Source organism: Coloeus monedula, assembly GCF_965178545.1.
Source record: "Coloeus monedula genome assembly, chromosome: 24".
Classification (NCBI taxonomy): domain Eukaryota; kingdom Metazoa; phylum Chordata; class Aves; order Passeriformes; family Corvidae; genus Coloeus; species Coloeus monedula.
Window position 1 is genome coordinate 850,143 of NC_138804.1, and position 18,495 is coordinate 868,637.

An 18,495-nucleotide genomic window follows, 5' to 3' on the forward strand; every position below is an offset into this window, starting at 1 on the left:
AAATACCCACACATCTGCTCTGGGGCCCACCCAGGCACACCTGTATCAAAGGGAATCCTAAAAAACATAACAGGGAAGATTTCCACCCAGCAGGAAAAACTATTCCAGACTTCCCCTTGGTCAGAAGGGAAAAAGGTGGGCTGAAAGTAAGGAAAATGGTGAGGGGTTGGTAGCAGGGATGAAAACCTCAGAGGAACAAGGAACATCCAGGTCTGGTTTGAAGGGGACAAGAAAACCAGAGGTGACAAAGCTTCACAGCCATGGAAACCAGAGAGTTCATCTCAGAAAAAGCACGGCCAGCAAAGGAAATGGGAGTTTGAGGCATTTCAAACCCTTCAGTGCAGAGCAGGAGCCAATTCCTGTGTCTTTCATTCCTAACTCCTGCTTGGCCTTTCCTTCTCAGGAGGCTGCAATCCTGCACAAAACCCTTCAGGAAGCAGGAGTTTTATGGAGAGGGTTCCTGACTCCAGCACGAGCCCTGCTGCAGGCTCCACAGGGAACGAGGCCAAAGCCCCGAACGTGCTCAGGAGGAGCTGCTGGGACTCTGCTGGCACTGGGAGCCAGGGCTGTGCATCACATCTGAAACAATCAGATAAAGAGATCAGATCAAAACCTATGTGGAAAAATACTCTGGCTGCCAGGCTTTTGAATCCAATAACCAATTCTGCTGAAAGCCTTCCCAGGGAATTTAATAATGCCATAAAAATGAAGTGTGGGTTACAAAAAGGTGCATTTGTTTTCTGGATGGTTTTGTCTTATCTCTGTGCAGGCCAGGCAACAGCAGCCCGTGGTTGTACAAGTGATAGGGAAGAGTTTTCATCTCTACCACTGATGCAACTTTCTGTTATCAGAACTTCATTCACAGGAAATTCCTTCTGATATAAAGGAGGGCCACAAGCTCTGATGGTGAAAATTAAGATGGTAATCACAGCTTCTGAAGTAGAAGTGGAATGTTCCAGGGGAAATGGGCAATAACCCAGGCTGGTGGCACTGCCTGGTGACTCCAAGCAGGAAAAAACCACCAAAACCCAACAGAATTCCCACATGCCTGAGCCTGGAAGGCAGGAAAGCAGCTGAAGGACACACATCTCCCCAGATCCTTCCCGTGAGGCATTTACAGCCAAACCTCTGGTTCAGTGCAACTCCATTTACTCACCTCCTCCAAGTCTGGAAACCAAGGGGTTCCCTCTGGGCAGGAAAATCCCACCTGGCAGGAGGAATTTGGGCTCGGATGCAGCCCCTGCTTCCACAGGGAGGGCTCCCAGGGTGGAGCAGCATCCAGCCAGGGCTCAGGGAAGGGAGGAGCAGCAGCATTTCAAGGCACAGCAGGACAAACATTCCCGTTACCTGCAGTGCTGTGGGACAGAAAAATCCCTGGTGTGGATCAGGGCCAGGCCTTGGAACAAAGCTGATCCTTGGAGTAAATCTTAAGTCCTGCTGAGCTTGATGCCTGTGCTTAATCCCTGGGGATTTCAGGGATATCTGGGAGCCCAGGCAGGGGAGTTTGCAGAGTTGCCTCGGCACCATCGGAAACGTTCGAGTGCGGCCGCTTGCAACCAAAAGCTTCTGCTGTGCCTGGCCTGGAGCTCCTGGGAGCAGAGTCAGGGATAAGCTTTGCCTCCTCAGGGCAGCTCAAACACCTCCTGACCTTTGGTGTGGCTGCTGAGCTGCAGGAACCTTCCTCTGGCAGGGTGTGGGATGTTGCCACTCGTGTGAAAGGGAAGCCAACCATGGAGCTCTCAGGTAACACCAGGATCTGTTCCTAAAGGAAACCAGAACCTTGCTGTTTATTTTGGGGGTTTAAATTCTGCCAGGCAAAGTGTTTTGTGTTATTCCAAGAGCAGGGCGTTCTTATTTAAGAAATTCCCTTAATCCATTATCAAAATCCTTTGAGCTACGAGAGCTTCCCGATCCCCAAATCTCCCGGATAACACAGCTCACTCCCAAGATGTTTATTTACCAATAACCATTCCTCTAGGCCAGGCTTACCAGCCAGCATCTTTATCCCTGGGATAATGCTAAGTCCCCATCTGACAATCTTATTTCTCTCAGGGAATTACAAAGGCAGGAATTTAGAAACAACATTTTCTGTTTTCACAACTTCCTCAAAGCAACTTTATTTCCCCCAAGTTGCTGAATGAACCAACTGTCACGAGGCTGTCACAAGAATGAACAAAAATGTTCCATCCCCCAGGGCCACAGAGCTTTGCAGTGATCAGAGGGAATGCTGATCCCAGATCCAGCTGTTTCAGAGAGCTGGGAATTGCTGTCAAACACTGCCTGGATTCCCCCAGAAATCAACTTCTGCTGTGCACAACTCTTTAAATTCACCAGCATTGTCTCATTCCAAGCATGGAGTAACCAGTCTTTTACAGGATCAACCCCAACAGGCTTTTTATTTTACAAGACTTTTATTCTGTTTCACAGATCTGACTATTACAGCAGTAAAATTATTACAAGTGACTCGTAACATTTAGCTCCAAATAAAAGTAAAAAACACAAAAAAAAACCCGATAAAGGAAAGTTAAATGAGATGTGATGGGTGGTAAATGTGTTTTAAGAGCACAGAAAAAAAGTATATAAAAAATACATCAGGAGCAAGAATCCTGCAGACAGGTTTTGGTTTAGTTACAATTTTGACACCACAGAGTCACAGAATGGCTGAGGCTGGAGGGGACCGCTGGGGTCTCCCTGCCCCAAGTCTGCTCTGCTGGAGCCCAGGGTGGAGCTTTTCCCCCTCCCTCCTGCCCTCAGGATCCTGAACTCACCATCTCATGGCCACTGCAGCCAGAGCTGCCTTGGATCTTCAGTTTGGGGTCAGCAGAGCCCCTCTGTTGGCTCCTCTGTCACTTGAGGAGGAATTTATCACCAATCCACTCCAGGAGCCTCCTGGGTTGCTCCTGTCCTGCTGAGTTACCCCTCCAGCAGGGATCAGGGTGGTTCAAGTCCCCCACGAGGAGCAGGGCCTGCAAATCTGCAAATTCCAACCTGAGGCTGCTCCTGTGTGTGGAGGGTCTGATCCTCTTCTTTTCCCACTAAAACGTCACCTTTCCCTGTCCTCCCTTCACTCCTGAGTTCTCAGCTGGCTCCTCACCCGTGCCCAAGCATTCCAGCTGCTCTCCCACACCAAGGACGACTGCCCTTCCTCGTTCTCCTGTCCCTCCTGAAGAGCCCCCAAAGCCCAGCACCAGAAATCCCAGAATACTGAAAACTGTTCACTGGAAAGGTGATAAATCCAGGAGCAGATAAAAGGCAGAAATGAAACAGAAGAAGGAAAGGAGGATGTGTGTGTGTGTGTAAAGTCTATTTTATGGCAAACTTCCAGTCCTTTGGCCACTAGAAAGCAAAATCAGTGGATTTCATATAAATTCTCTGTATAAAGGAATGTCTATGAACTGTGTATGGCCCAGAATAAACATCTCATCATCAGCCTAAGAGAGCTCCTCACAGAGGAAAAGAAGGTGCTTAGTCATGGTTCATCTTCCCAAGAAAATACTGTCCGGAATTGGACTAGTGCCCCCAAATACCATTTCAGGAACAACAGGAATTCCTTTAATGGAAAGGAAAAGCAGAGTCTGCCCAGGCTGGGGGAGCAGGAGCCGGGCAGGGGCCTCAGGGCTGCACTGCTGCTTTAAAGTCCGTGTGGTTGATGGGCAGGGGATGAGCCTCGGTGTTGAACACCCAATCCTCCAGGGACAGCACATCATCTTCACAGAACAGAAGATAGAGGTACCTGGAGCCACGGGAGAGGGACACAGAGGGGTTAAAGGAGCTCAGGAGGGACTCCAGGCAGGCACAGGTGATGGCTGCCTCTGTACGTGGTGACACCCTCCCAACTCCCTGGAAAATCACCACCCTTCCCACCTAACCCAGCTCTGGGTCACAGCAGAGTCCTTCAAACCCAGCACCTGAGCAGGAACCTCGAGGGTGCCAATGGCAGCAGTGGTTCTGCAGCAGGAAACTCCCAAAGCTTTGCAGCACCCACTGCCTTGTCCAGTTTTCCCCACAGAATGGGCTGGGTTAGAAAGATCCTTAAAGCTCATCTCGTTCCAGCCCCCTGCCCTGGGCAGGGACACCTCTCCCTGGAAGAAAAGACTCCCCTTTTTTAATCTGAGGCTCATTAAGTGGATGCTGCAGGAATTGTGCTGCTCTGGAAGGCCCCTGTGAGCCCAGACTTACTTGAGAGTCTCTGCGAGGAAGAAGCTCTGCTGCATGTTGTCGTGGGTGGGGGTGGTGGTGTAAACATCCCGGATGCCAGAGAACCCAGCTTCCACCCTGCAGTGCTTCTCCAGGGCCTGGGAAAGGAACAGAGACCTCAGCAACACGCAGCAGTGGGGAGTAACTCATCCATCACCCTCAGCTGCGTTCCAAGCCAGTTTACAACTCCAACTCCAGGTTTCCTGCAGCCTCTGTCCCTCACCGAGGGGCGTGGGGGTTACTCCAGGCTCTGGGAACCAGGCTGGCTCTGGTGGAACAGCGAGGGAAACACCAGCCACCTGAACTGGCTGGCTGATAGATGGCAGTGCAGCCCAAAAGGGAGAATAAAACATCCACAACGGAAATAACACCTAAACTGAGGCACGTTGTGTATTCCTGCCCCACTGCTCATGGGTTTGAGAACAGTTAGGGTTGAAAGGAACCTTAAAAATCACCCAATTCCACCCCCCTGCCATGGACAGGGTCACCTTCCATCAGACCCAGCTGCTCAGAGCCCCATCCAACCCCACCTTGAGCATTTCTGACGTATCTCGGTGTTTAACACAATTTAAAAAACTTCCGCTCCTTCCACCGACCGAAGCGAAGCTTTCTGTAGGAATGCAGCCACCTGCAGAGCTCTGTGCCCTCCCCAGCCTTACCTTGACCACCTCCCAGCCCCAGTGCCTGTACTTGGGGTCGTGGGTGAGCCTCCAGAGGTACATGTAGCTCTCCACCACCTCGGGCCGCAGGATGTAGTAGCGCTCGCTGAGCCGCGTGGCCATGGCCTCGCTGCCCGCGTCGAAGCGAAAGGCCTCGGGGCCCAGCTTGGTATCTGGGGAGAAGCACACACAGAACTGGGCACTGAGAGGGGAGCACATGAGAGGGGCACTGTCCAGGTGCTGTTATGTTGCTCAGGATGCCAACACTCAACTAAAGCTTTTTCTTCTGCAGCGCCTTTGGAGAGAAGGGATCAGGAAAGGCTGAACCAACTTCACTGCTTTTATCAACAGAACATCGGGGTATGTTGGTCTTTTTGAGTTAAAAATCCCAGTGTCTTGCAAGCACTCTCCAGCACTCAGATCTGTGCTTTTGACACCAACCCTCTCCCTGTTGGAAAACAGGGTTGTTAGTTCACATGGCTTGTTTTAGTTCTGTAAGTGCTGGAGGGGGGCAAAAAGAATTATTTGCAAACATCATTTCAGGTTAGCTTGAAGTTTATTGGGCAAACATGCTGGGCACCAGCTGCCAAACTGGGCTGGCCGGTGTGGGGAAGGTGTGGAACAATCCTTGGATGCAGTTGTGGAGACAGACCTGTGCCTGACAAGGTCCTGGAGAGCTGCCTCAGCTGCCTGCAGCCTCCCAGGAGCTGCAGGGATGCCTACAAAGAAAGCAGTGGTGTCCAAAGCAGCTCCTGCAGGCAGAGAACCAACCCAGTCCCTCACTCCTCTCCACTCACTGTTCTCCAAAGCTCTGCATGGTGGAAGGAAATTGTACTTGTGAAATGAGGACTCAGACAGCTGGGAGAGGCTCAGTAACTCCATTCTTCTGGTTCCCACCAGCAGCTGCAGGTGTCCAGCACTGCCCTGCTGGGTTTCTCAGCTGCTCTGCTCCATAATGGGACACTCTGCAATTAATCCCTGCTAATCCTCCCCTCCTGCCTGCAAAGGGATGTCCTGTGGGACTGTGGCTGAGGCAGGACCAGGATTCAGCCCCAGCTGTGCCCCAGGAGCTCCCAGCTGCCTGTCCCTCTGCTCCAGCTGCTGCTCCACAGAGCACATTTCTGTCCCTCCCAGACATCCCAGGAAAGCCCAGAGAAAGCCCCACCCAGGGGTGCAGATGCGGCTGAGGCACAGAACAGCCCAGAGCAAACCCCTGCCAGGCAAACCCCACTCTCCTGGGGTTGTGGGTGACCCCAGGGACCCCCCAGGCCACCTGAGCGTGCGTAGGACTCGTGGCAGGTGCTGGTGATCTCTGCAGCCAGCTCCATGTGCCTCTGCCTCCTCTCCTCCGCGGCGTGCTCGGCTCCCAGGGCAATCATGCCCCCAGAGAAGCAGGCCAAGTGGCCCATCTTGTGGTCCAGGATGCCACCCCTCCACTCTGCGATGTAGGTCAAGCCCCCCGCAGATTTTTTCACCAGATGCTTTTCTATCGCCTGAAGGGATGAAAATCAGCATTTCAAGAGGGTGGACAGTAAGTAAAACTGACTCAGTGTTACTTAGTGACAGGAGTGAGTACCCAGGAAATCCAAGGACTTATTCTGAAGGTCCGAAACCTTCTTATGAACCGTGTCCCCCCCAAAAACCACAGAGCAGCACCTCGCTCCTCACCTCCAAGGCATCGTCGTACATCTTTTTAGCTTCAGAGTCTTTCTTGTCTGACATCAGCCAGGATTTGATGAGATATTCATAGAAGCTGTCCCCGAGCCCCCCAATGGAGACGTGATCTGTGGTGGGAAAGCCAGAAAAGAGCTTCAGGTTCGTGATATACAATGAGCAGCTGCTCTACAAAGGGAAACAATCATGTCCTATTTAATGCCCTTGTTCTCTCCTTCCTCTTCCCAGCTTCCTGGGGAGAGCTTGCAGCACTGCTTTTCAGAAAGGAAGAAAGGTGGAAAGTGCAATCAGAAGAAAAATGTTCTGTCATTTTGCAGAGCATTAGTATCCCTTACCAGAACCATTCAGAGGCCTTATTTTACACGTTATTTATACTGCAACGTGAAGATGCTTCCTGTTTATGGAGCCATCATCATAAATCCGCCCTCATAAACCAAAAGCAGTGGTGGGTATTGATAGATTTCCGTGTAGATGGAGCCCCTGGGAGCTGTCTCCCTGCCTCAGGAAAGGAAGGAGAGGTGTGGCATCCCACAGAGCTGCCAGCAAGGGGCTGCTGGAGACACTCCTGTGTGGTGCCATTTGTATTCCTGGCTCACGGAGGGACTCTGAGCCCTGGGGAAGGCTGGGGGCTGCTGGCACATTAAAATGATAAAGTCAGGTACAGGGATGTGCACTGCATATTTCCCCCTGCAGAAATCAAACTTCCAAGGCTGTCTGCTCAGAGCACCCCCTGCTCTGACCTTGCAGGAGGTGCTGAGGGGTTGCAGTGTGAAATGGGCCTGATGGCTGCAGGTTTGTGCCTGGGGGGAGCTGCTGGATGGATTTACAGCTTCAAACTGTACCCCTGGGGGAACAGCAGCCTTCTCACTCTTTAAAGCAGTCAAGCAGTCCCATTTTTAGCAGAGCAAGACAAATTACCCTCCCTGGACTGAGCCATCCCTGTTAATTAACAGTGTCCACCCCTGGCTCTGCACCATCCTCATCTCCCAGCTAAGCACATGGAGCAGGTGCTCAGAGCTGCTCAGATTTTTGTTTCCCCTCTCCTTGCACACAGAAGAAGTCCCGAGGCTTATTCCAAATGCTAAATCCTCCCAGCAGCAGAAACCAACAGCCATGCATTTTCCTGACCTGAAGAGCAAACATCCCTGACACACTGTGTCCAATGATCCAGGGAATAATCCATGGCAAAACAATGGGATTAAACACGCGGCTTCCGTGCGAGGAGGGAGGGCAGAGTATTTGCAAACACAGCCTGCCTTTAAAGAGCAGCTCTGTGATCCTGAGTGTGTCATTCATAAACTCACCAAAGCTGCAGCCCTGGTACATAATTGCCTTCCATATGGCAGCAGCCCTGGCAGCGTTTGCCTCCCAGGCACTCTGCATAAACAAATCCCTGCCTCCACCAGGGGACTGGGCTTTCATTTCCCAGAGGTAACAACTGCACTCACTGAGGAGCAGCACAGCCTCTTTACTTACAACATCTGCTCATTCAGCCAGGTCAAAGATACACCTTTTAAGAAAATCACAGCAATCTCAAGGAAAACAGCTTCCTGCAAAGAGCTTTAATGACAAGAGAGAAAATGAGAGCCTGGCACCTCCGGGGAGCAGGCTGCAGATGCCTCCCTGCTCTGGTCCTCATCTATTTCTCCCCAGCAGCACTGGAGCTGCAGAAGGGGCTGATCACTCTTCTCCCTCCCTGGAATCTGGAGTCAGATCCCAAGGTCATATCCTGAGCAGCTGCCACAAACAGCCTGTGGAAGACAGGAAATTTCCAGGCCTTTGGCAGGAATCTGCCTCTCCCAACACAAGCAGTCAGAGGCCACTTTGGATGTGCTCTGAGAAGCACCAACAGGCCCCTCTTTACATCAGCAACTTCAGGGCAATGCAGGGAAATCTGCAGACAGAAAATAGAATTAAATTCATGGCAGAAGAGATGAGGGCTGGGTATCCAGCTGAGAGTTGCACCCAGCTGGGTAAGAGCTCCTCAGTTTCCCAAAATTCCATAGGGATCAGTCACGGAGCAGCCAGGAACTCCTCCTCGTCCCCTCAGCAGCACTGAGGAGGCAGAACTGATGCTGGTGTCTGCCCAGATGTGCAGTGTGGGACTGGCAGCTGCCAGCAGGAATAACCCAAAGGGAAGGGAACCTCAGGGAGCAGCAGGGGATGGGGGATCAGCTCTTCAAGGGGAAACATGGAACAGCAATTCTGCAGAGGGGAAGATGAGCTGCTGACAAAGGGATGGGATAACCCTGAGCGAGGATCAATCAATGGGGTGAACAAAAACCTGGTTTTTCCTCACAGCACCAAAGGGCAGCTCTGGTTTAATGGGAAAACTGTGACCCTCCCAGACATTTTGCTGGGACCAGCCCTGCCAGTGAAAGGTCAGGGATTGCTCACAGCCAGAGCTCTGTCCCTGTCTCAGCCACTGTTGCCACCAGAGCCGTAAAAGCGACAATGGGAAAGGTCTGGAGTGATCCAGCCCGGCAAAAAGTGCAACAAAACATGGGGACACCAGGCAATGTGAGGACTCAGAGTCACCTTCCTAAATAATACATGTCACCCACTGACAGGCTCAAACTAGCCTCTGCAGAAAGAGACTTTGCTTTGACAAAGGAACATCAAATCCAGCAGCCAAACCAAGCAGATCAGTAACAGAGCAGAAGGTGGAGGTCAGGGCACAGCTGCACAAGTGGCATCTCCTGTTCCCACCCCAGGAACTTCTGCCCCTGGGTGGCCCAAGAGGAGGGGCACAGTCTCCTCCCTGGGTGGGGAAGGGGCTCTGTGTGTTACCTTTCCCTGGGGGCACTGCTTCCAGAACTCCCCCGCTCTCTCCAAGACCTTCCCTGACTCTGGCTCCCCTTGCACACCAGAGCCAGGATCTCCCTCGTGCCACATCTCCAGTGCTGGGTTCCCAACAGGAGAAAACAAAACATTCTTATCTCATCCTTCCTTCCCAAATCACTCTCTGCAGGGGTACCATGGTAACAGGAACATGAATGCACACAGGAGAATTCATCCCTGGATCTGAGGGGGATCCACGACTCCTCCAAGCCCTTTGCCTCTCCAGGTGGTTCCTCACTTGCTGCAGCCACTCCGGAGGGGAATCTCACCCAAGCAGCTCTGTGGGCTCCGTGCAGGATCCCACAGGGCTGTGCTGGTTCCCAATCCCTGTGTGCTGGACCATGTGCCAGGACCCTCCCCTGTGCAGGGAAGGCCTTGGTTCTCTCTCTGGACGTGGGACACTCAGCTGGACACAGGGCTGATGGGGTAAGTGCACAACTGCTGCGCTGCAGCCTGCAAAGGCTGTGTTATCACATGTGCCACAGCCTGCCTGCCTCGGCACTGCTTGGGCTGCTGCTTCCTCTGGGATGCTGCAGGCAGGAGGGGAGGCAGGGTGATACCTACGCTGCACCCAGCTCCCCGTCACCGGGCTCAGGAAGTTGGGGTAGAGGCCCTGCGGCTTCTCCACTCTGTTGAGGACCCTGCGGATGTTCATCACCTGTGGGAGAGGAGACACAAGGGTGGGGTTACTGCTCTGCTGCCAGGGCTGCTGGGCTGCACAGGACAAAGGGGAACGGATTGAAACTCAAAGGAAGCGGGTTTAGATGAAATATTAGGGAGAAATCCTTCCCTGTGAGGGTGGGCAGGCCCTGGCACAGGGTGCCCAGAGCAGCTGTGGGTGCCCCTGGATCCCTGGCAGTGCCCAAGGCCAGGTTGGACATTGGGGCTTGGAGCAGCCTGGGACAGTGGAAGGTGTCCCTGCCCATGGCAGGGGTGGGATAGGAGGAGCTCTAAGGCGCCTCCCAAACCCCAATCTGATTCTGTGATTGGGGATCTGGGTGGAAATGTGAGATGTGAGCAATGCCAGGGGTGATTTTTTCCATGATCCAAAGGGAAAGGAGTGGCAGGGATGAGTGACTCACACAGCACTTAAATTCACCATGTGGTCACTTAATGTGATGAATTGGGGCCTTTAATTTCAACAACAGACAGTTCCTTTAACACCCCAGAACAGCCAGCACTTAACTCTCTAAAGCCTCCCTTGGTTTCACCCCCATTAAATCCAATCGGCCTTTCCCTTAAGGGACCCAGTTAAACTCCATGCAGCATAAATATTCTATTATAACCTACAGAGCAGCTAATTCACTCTAAACCTTTTACAAAATCTGACAATTTGCATGCCAAAAGCTGGCTACAGGTTTAAGCCAGTGCTTCCAAGGAAGTTGTCAGGCTCCATGATGTTTACTGGAGTTTGGGAGCTTGGCGTATTAATGACAGGTTTGAGTAAAAGACACAGATGGAATTTAATTCCTGCTAAAATCACCCAAGTCCCAAGCTGGGAGTTCATGAGTTGATCTGCTCCTCTGCAGTAATTTCCCACAGGTTGGGCTGTTTGAGCCCACACCATCCCACATTTTCCCTCTCTGAGGGTGTCAGGGTGGATATGATCCATTTTCTGTGCACACATCAGCCCAGCAGAGTCCATTAGAAAGGTTTTACCCTTTTCCCTCCATGGGCTCAGGAGGAGAAGAGGAAAATCCATTAGGTTGGGGACAGAGGTTTGACCCTGGCTCAAAATGCCACGGTTTGAACCCAGAATGAGGATGCAATTCTGGTTTTCAGCAGTGCATCTCCAGTGTTTCCTCATCTCTCCCCTCCCCTCATTCCCTTTCTTTCCTTCACTGCTCCCTTCCCTGGCCTCTCCTCGCCTCCCCCTCCCTGGGAGCAGTTTGTCATTATCCCTGTCCTCAGGAACCTCGGGCTTGTCTCTTCATTTCACATCCCCAGCCTCTCCTTATCTTCCCACAGAGTTTCCTGTTTCCCTTCACCCTCTGCTTTTCCCTCCTCTGTGACTTTCCTCTTGCTCATCCCACCCTCACTGCTTTCCATCCACTCCATCCTCGCTCCACTCTGCTCTCCTGGCTTCTTCCTCCTTTTTTTCCCATCTCTCCTTCAAATTCCCTCCTTGTTTCACAGCTGACAGACCTGCACTGGACATATCCTGGAAAAGCATCATTTTGGAAGGGTTTTTGGGCAATCCTACTGGTTTTACCCCACTGTGGCACTCTGGAGTAGCCCCATTTCCCTTGGGCTCATGGGGGGCAGTTTGGATTCTGCCTGGAACAATCTGTCTCCCTCAAAGCAGGTTTCTGAGGGATCTGCACCCACCTGATGGCTTCATCTTGGCCATGCCCTCGTCTGAGTAAAATTCACACAACTTCACCCACACTGGGAAAAACACTCCAGGAGGATGAAGAGGCCCAGGCTGGGGGTTACTTGCCTTTTCTGCAAACACTGGGTTGCCAGAGAGCTCAGAGAGGTGCAGGAATTCCAAGTGCAAGGTCCCAAATTCTGCCAAGATGCTGCTTCCAGCGGATGCCCAGCCCCAGCTCCAACTCATGCCACTGCAAGGAGAGAACAGGGAGCCTTCACTGCCAGGAAAACACAGCCAGAGCCTGCGGTGGCCCTGTCCCAGGGCAGCTCTGCCCTTGCCAGGGGCACGTGCTGCACCCCAGGTGTCATGAGGGCCATCAAAGGACACACAGAGAGATTTAGGACAGACACAGGTTTTCAGGATCAGTTCCAGTGGGATGGAGCTGTAGTTTTACAGAGATTGTTTAGGACTGGGCTAACACACAGACTGCACAAACTGCATTTCTTGTGGGAGAGGAATCCCTCCCAAACAGCTCAGCTGAAAAACAGCTTTGGAAGAGCACTGACACCCTGCCCTACGCAGATATTTTGGGATAAAATATCCTTCTGGTACCCCACAGCTCTGGGCCTCTCTGGAACCCTCCAGACAGGGCAATGTCCTGAAGGATATGGGGTTGTGTGTAAGGACTCGGTCCCAAAGCAGGCTCTGCGGGTGCTGGCCCAGAGCCACCTCAGAGGTGTCGTGGCTTTGATTTTCCATCTCCTTGCAGTTAATCCCGAGGAGGTGACAGGTTTCCAGGGACAGGGAAGGGTGGGGGTGACACTAGATGGCGCCGGGAAGCTTGGCTGGGAGAGGAGAAGGGTTTGCTGTTTACAGGAGGTGAAAACTAATGATCCTTCTGAGAACGAAAAAAAAAAAAAAAAAAAACAACCCCAAGAAGAAGTTTCCCTGGCTGTGATGTAGAGAAAAGCATCGCAGGTCCTGAGCTGTTTGCTTGCCTCCAGGCAAAGAGGGCCATTAGATCAGCAGCGTGCCGGGCTCAGCCTGCCCTGCCGAGGGTCAGAGGCTGCAGCAGCACTTCTGCTTCGGGAGCGCCGAGCGCGGCTCCAAGGGGCACCCCAAGAACCCCGGCGGGGTCGGGAGCCAGTCCTGGCCAGGCGAGTGTGGCATTAATAAATTAATAAAGAAATGAATAGAAAAATGTCAAAATCTAACACCAATCCAGATGAATATCCAATGAGATACATAATGAGGGTGGAAAGAAACCTCAGCAGCGGCACAAAATGATGTGATAAAGCAGGTAAGTTCTAAATGTGAGATCCAACGCAGCACTGCATGAATCTGCTGACCCTGGAGCAGCCCCAGGGTGCTCTTGCTCCTGTAAAGGGTCAATTACTTGCCTTTATTTACTGCACTGGAGGGAGGCTGTAACAAACACAGCCTCACAGAGCTGCCCTCCCCGCTCAGCGGGGCTGGAGCAGCCAAGTGGGGCTGTGTTTGTTGTCACAGCAGCTCTGTGGGGTCACAGTGATCATCACAGCCCTGTCCCAGGGACCTGCCCTCCCAAAAACCACAGCCAGCATGGGATGTGCCGCTGGGAGCCTGAGCCTTGGGTCAAACAGCACAGCAAGGCTCGTGGAGAGGAGTCTGGAGGAAACAGAGCCCATCTGCACCGTGTCCCTGGGTTAAAGAGCAGCCTGCAGTGACCCCCTGCAGGAAAACATTCTTTACCAGCATTACAGGCTGGACAAACTGGGCCTTCACAGCTGCTGTGTTTTGTAACAGCTCAGAGGAAGCTACTGTTTAAAGGACCTTGGCCTCCAAGAGAAAAGAACGTGCCCAGAACCTCCTTTATCTCCCAGATAAGTGGGTCTGAAATGTCGAATCATCGCCTTCCCTCATGGGGATCCAAAGCAGCAAAAGCAGTGCCAAGTCAGGAGAGAGGCCAGGAGAGGATGATGAGGAAAAATCCGGAGGTACAGAGGGTTTAGGGAGACGTGAGGGAAAGCAGGGCCAGGGATAGAGCACGGGAGGCACAGGGAGAGAGATCACAGTGCAGAACAGAGAGCACAGAGCAGCAGCTGGAGGAGACACAGAACTCCAGGCCCTGGCAGACAACGAGGCAGTTGGAGCAGCAGGATGGAAAACAAGGCTGTGTGAGATAGGACACAGAGCCAGCGGAAAGCAGGCGGCCACAGGGAAGCTCAACAGCAGAGAGGGGACCCCAGAGGAAAAGGTGACAGGAGGAGATAAATCCAGCTGGTTATGGAAGAGCTGGGGGGGCTGTCTGTGCTTGAGCCCTCAAAAATGCATGTGCAGAATTGACTCAATGCCAGGGGGGTTTTTGTTTCCAATTTCTGAATGTCCTTCTAAACCCACGCCCCCAAGCTGCCACCAACAGAGGCCCACACATGCTGCAGGACCCTCCTCCTTTTGGGGTGGTGAGGTCTCTCTGGAATTAGCACATCCTTGCACAACCACGATTGGAGGGAGAACTCCTTGTTGCAAAACTCTTCTGGGCTTTGTTCTGGCCCTACTGTTCGGGTCAGTGTGGTCTCACAGCCTCACCTCACCCTCCTCTGCTTCCACTTCCACACTAATTCCCCTCCCTTGTGGGTTTACAGCCTTTGGCTGTTCATCGTGTTCCTACAGCAGCTCAGGCTGTGGATACAGCTCCCCTCATCCCTGCTCCTGAATGGATTCCCACTCCAGCCCTCACAGCAGTTTCACGGCCCCACAGCCAGAGCTCCAGGCAGCAATGGGGTTCTGGGTATGGGCTGGGTGTTCTGTTGATTTTCTTTGCTCTCACTCAAGGTCATCAGCAAAACATTTTGGGAATAGTCTGAGCAGACAGAGGCTGCTTCAATTGTCTTCACAAAGGGCAGGGGAGGGTCTGGCATTTCTGTGAAAGGTTAGTCTATGCAGAGCCTTTATCAGCCACAGAGGAAGCAGGATGTGTCTGTGCTGTAAAAAAGGACAATTACAGCCGTGCTGGTGGCTCCAATTTTCCCCGGGATCTTGAGCACATCAGACAACTGAGGGGTGACAGTGATATTTGAGCAACGCAGCAGCGTGAGCCAAATATTTGGAAGTCTTTTGCTTCGCAGAGCCAAGGAGGAGATTTGGGCTAAGGGCTGAATAATGACTTCCAGAGTTTCACAAGAGGTGAGGATGAAAGGCTTTGTTAACCCACATTTCCCGCAGCTCTCACCCGCAGGATTTGTTTGCAGGCATCAGAACCAGCAAATCATTGTCTGCCAGGAGAGCCAGGGAGCAGGAGGGCAGCTCCAGCTCTGCCTCTGTTTGCTGCCCGACCTTCTGCAGGGATTTACTGAACTCAGCCTCCCCTGGCTATGAGAGCATCACCAACTTGAGTGTGGGGGCTCTAAGGGAAGGACAGAGCCTGGCTGAGGGCTGTGTTCTGCATTCTCCCCCCTTTCCAGCACCAAAACCATCAGCCAGTCCCATCCACCCCCCTTCCCAGTTTTTCCTATTTTTTTAATCCGTTTTTCCTGGATAAATTCACACGCATCTAGCTGGGCACACCACAAAAATCCATGCTACGAGCAGACTACAAAATCACCTTTCAAAGCAGATGATAGTGAGGAAAATGCTCTTGCAGCAGGGAGCCCTGTCAGGAGGCAGAGGAAAAAACTGTGCACAGCCCCAAATTAATAAAACACAGCTGGGTTTGACCTGAGTCACCTGCAATCTCTGCCAAGGTTTGAGCTGGCAAGGCAAATGACCTCGAGGAATCTGCTCTAGAGGGGGCAGCTCTGAGGAGCTGCTGCTGCTGCTGCTCCTGGTCCTTCCCAAACACCCAGAACTAAAGGAAATGCTTGTGAGGACATGTGCCTTGCCTGCCCAGGTTGATGACTCCACGTGGGATTCCAGTGGGGGTGTTGAAGGCTGGCAGGAGCTTCTCTCCGAGTTCCAGAGCTTTACTCCTGAACACCTGTTAAAAGAGAGGATAAATATTTGATGAAACGAGTCACCCAGGATTCCTTCACGTCCCCTTCTCCAAACACACCGCTGTAAAACACTGGAAGTGCTGCAGTCTAAGAACCCCCTGTTCCAGGTGTGCTGTGCCCTGGTTCCCCTGCACAAGAGATCTGAACCACAAGTCTCACTGACCTTTGGCATCTCTAAATTTCCTCTAAAATCTGCACTAAACCAGCACCCAGTCCCCTGCCCAAGCCTCAGCCTGGACCAGAGCAGCTCACAACAGCCCAGCACCCTGTGATCTGAGCTGGTCCTAAGAGTACTCTCCAAATTCTTCCCGTTCCCAGGATGGCAGAGAACACAAGGAGCTGGAATGACTGAGGTACAATCAGAAGGAATCTTTCTAGGCTGAAGCACCGTCAGATTTACAGCGTGGGCTCGCCCAGCCCGTGTCATCTCCTGCCGTAAAAACGAACCATCCTCTCCTTGCAGCTCTCTGCCCAGAAGGATTCGTGGTTTCATGCCTAAGCTGCCCCTTTTCCATTTGTAATGCCTCCGTTTTGGGCCTTCCAGTCAAATTGCAGCTTATGGTGGCTTGCAGCACAAAGCAAGCACACACAATTATTTTGGGACAAACTGATACAAGCACTAATCTTCACTGCAGAGATTAGTCCTGATCTGGAGAAGCCTCTAAGTGACTTAGGAGATAAAGCACAAGCCTTTTACCTCTAGCCCTGTCGTGGTGGCTCTCAGAAAGCAGGAATTTATTGCTCTAAAAATACAGCACTGAGGAAACCTGAGCTCTCCTGTGGGCTCACAGGCCTTTGATGCTCTCACATGGAAACAGGGGGTTGGTTCAGAAGGGAAAGCAAGAGACAGGGACTTGGTTTTTGCCTTTCAGCCCGGTGACACTGACTGGGTAAGTGACAAGCACTGCCCCAGCTGTCGATGGGACTTCAAGAGGTCACTGCTGGAGTTTTGTGGTTTAATGTGGTTTCTTTTTGCTCTGTTGATCTGAAACCTGTTGAAGCTGTCACTGAGACAGACTCTGAGTCGGGGCACTGAGTCTTTGAGAGTTTTCCCTGGAGGGGAATCACAGAGGGAAGTCATTCCTGGAACTCATTTAAAATGCAACTGAAGTAACAGAGCTGCTCCTGGATCAATGGTGTCACTACGAGGAGCCACCCCACCCTCTGTGGTGGGGCAGCACCAGAGCTGAGCTCTCATTTAGGGCCAGTCCTCACAGAACTCCCCTTTGAACCAGAATTTCAGCTCACCAAAGACTCCCTGAGCAAAGGAATAATCTCCTCATCTCCCTGCAGCCAGCTGTAAAATTCCAGCCCAGGCACATTATCAAACAGATTATGGCATTATGCCCCGGCCTCTGGCAGGGCTGGGGAGGAGGGGGGGAAGTGGAAATGAGATCCTCCTGCTTTACCCAGGGCTCCAGGGGGATGCAGCATCCACCACAGGGGCTGTGACACCCAGGGGGACACTCTGGAGCTGCATCACTTTGTCACAGGGGCCGTCAGGACAGAACCATGGAATCCCAGAATGGTTTGAGGGTAGGAAGGGACCCTGAGGATCACCTCACTCCAGCCCCTGGACACGTCCAGCAGAAGGTGGTGTAGATCCAGGTGCCCTGCCCTGTTTGTCACCCTCCTCCTCTGTATCCCAGGGCACTTTATCTCAGGAATTCCTGCTCTGGAGGGACTGATCAGCGGAGTGTGGAGCACCTGTCCCTCAGCAGCTGCCCTCCTTAGCCCGAGGCGGGATCTGGGATGGTGTCTGATGAAATCTCACCCGACTTGGACTAGAGAGGAACAAGTACAAAGATCCCCACAAACAGCATTCCCCGGGGAGCAATGTGTCCAACTGCAAACGTGGCTCGCTAGAATTGCCCACAGGAGAAAAGATCTTTGGCAAATGAGCCGTGCACGGTGTGTGCAAGGTAATTATGTGAGGCTTAATTAAAGGAACATTAGTGGCATTTCCATATTCACAAAAACGATGGGTTTAGCCTGTTATGGGGGGATTATCTGGTGCTCAGAGAAGAGCTGCTGGAGAGCCCTCTCAGCTCGTTCCTGGGCGCTGTGAGGGACACTCAGAGCTGTGGGGACAAACCTCCTCTCCAGTGAGGTAGTAGGTGGCCAGGAGCCCTCCGATGTAGCGGATGTTCACCTCGAACAGGGACGCTTCTCCGTTCTGCAACGACACGAGGACAGCCCTGAGAGCAGGGTGTGCACAGGGGAACTGCAGAGCCCTCGGTCCCCAGCCCTCACCCACAGCTCCGGGCCCATCTCACAGCACTTTGCTCTGCAGTGACCCAGACCACCCCACTGATCACCTGTGACAGCCCCTGAGTCAGGCAGGGCAGATCACACAATCACAGGGTCTGCTGAGCTGGAAGGGGCCCACAGGGATCATTGATCCAGCTCCAGGCCCTGCACAGACACCCCAAATCCCACCCTGGGCATCCCTGGCAGCGCTGCCCAAACATTCCTGGAGCTCTGGCAGCCTCGGGGCCGTGCCCATTGCCTGGGGAGCCTGGGCAGTGCCCAGCACCCTCTGGGGGAAGAACCTTTCCCTGATACCAACCTAAACCTCCCCATTCCAGCCAACTCCCCAACTTCAGGCCATTCCAGCCCTATTTTGAGTCAGAGCTGTGAGTCAGTTGGACATAAAAATTTGCACCTTGAAACATTTTATTTAAAGGAAAACTGTACAAGCCCATGGAAAAACGACTTTCTCCATTTACCTGTGGAGAAGGCCCTGCACTGGGCAGATGCAGTTCACTTCAGGAAGGTATTTTCTGCCACTGAGGGACTCGCTGTGCAGGCTGAGAGGGGAGCAGAGCCTGTCAGAGGG

General features: G+C 52.5%; 1 protein-coding gene across 3 annotated transcripts in view; it reads right to left on the reverse strand.

Moving 5' to 3' along the window:
* Nucleotides 1–2,434: 2,434 nt before the first annotated feature.
* Nucleotides 2,435–18,495, reverse strand: part of MAN1C1 (mannosidase alpha class 1C member 1) — a 57,050-nt gene continuing 40,989 nt past the window's right edge. The window contains exons 5-14 of one of the 3 annotated variants that reach the window (XM_082296649.1): nt 17,752–17,832; nt 15,546–15,640; nt 11,812–11,935; nt 9,936–10,029; nt 6,525–6,640; nt 6,130–6,349; nt 5,509–5,575; nt 4,857–5,029; nt 4,180–4,295; nt 2,435–3,733 (exon numbers count right to left, since the gene is read on the reverse strand). In XM_082296649.1, the coding sequence (XP_082152775.1) occupies nt 3,710–3,733; nt 4,180–4,295; nt 4,857–5,029; nt 5,509–5,575; nt 6,130–6,349; nt 6,525–6,640; nt 9,936–10,029; nt 11,812–11,935; nt 15,546–15,640; nt 17,752–17,832 (1,110 nt within the window). In that variant the 3' untranslated portion in view covers nt 2,435–3,709. The other 2 variants (XM_082296648.1, XM_082296650.1) reach the window with 2 other exon arrangements.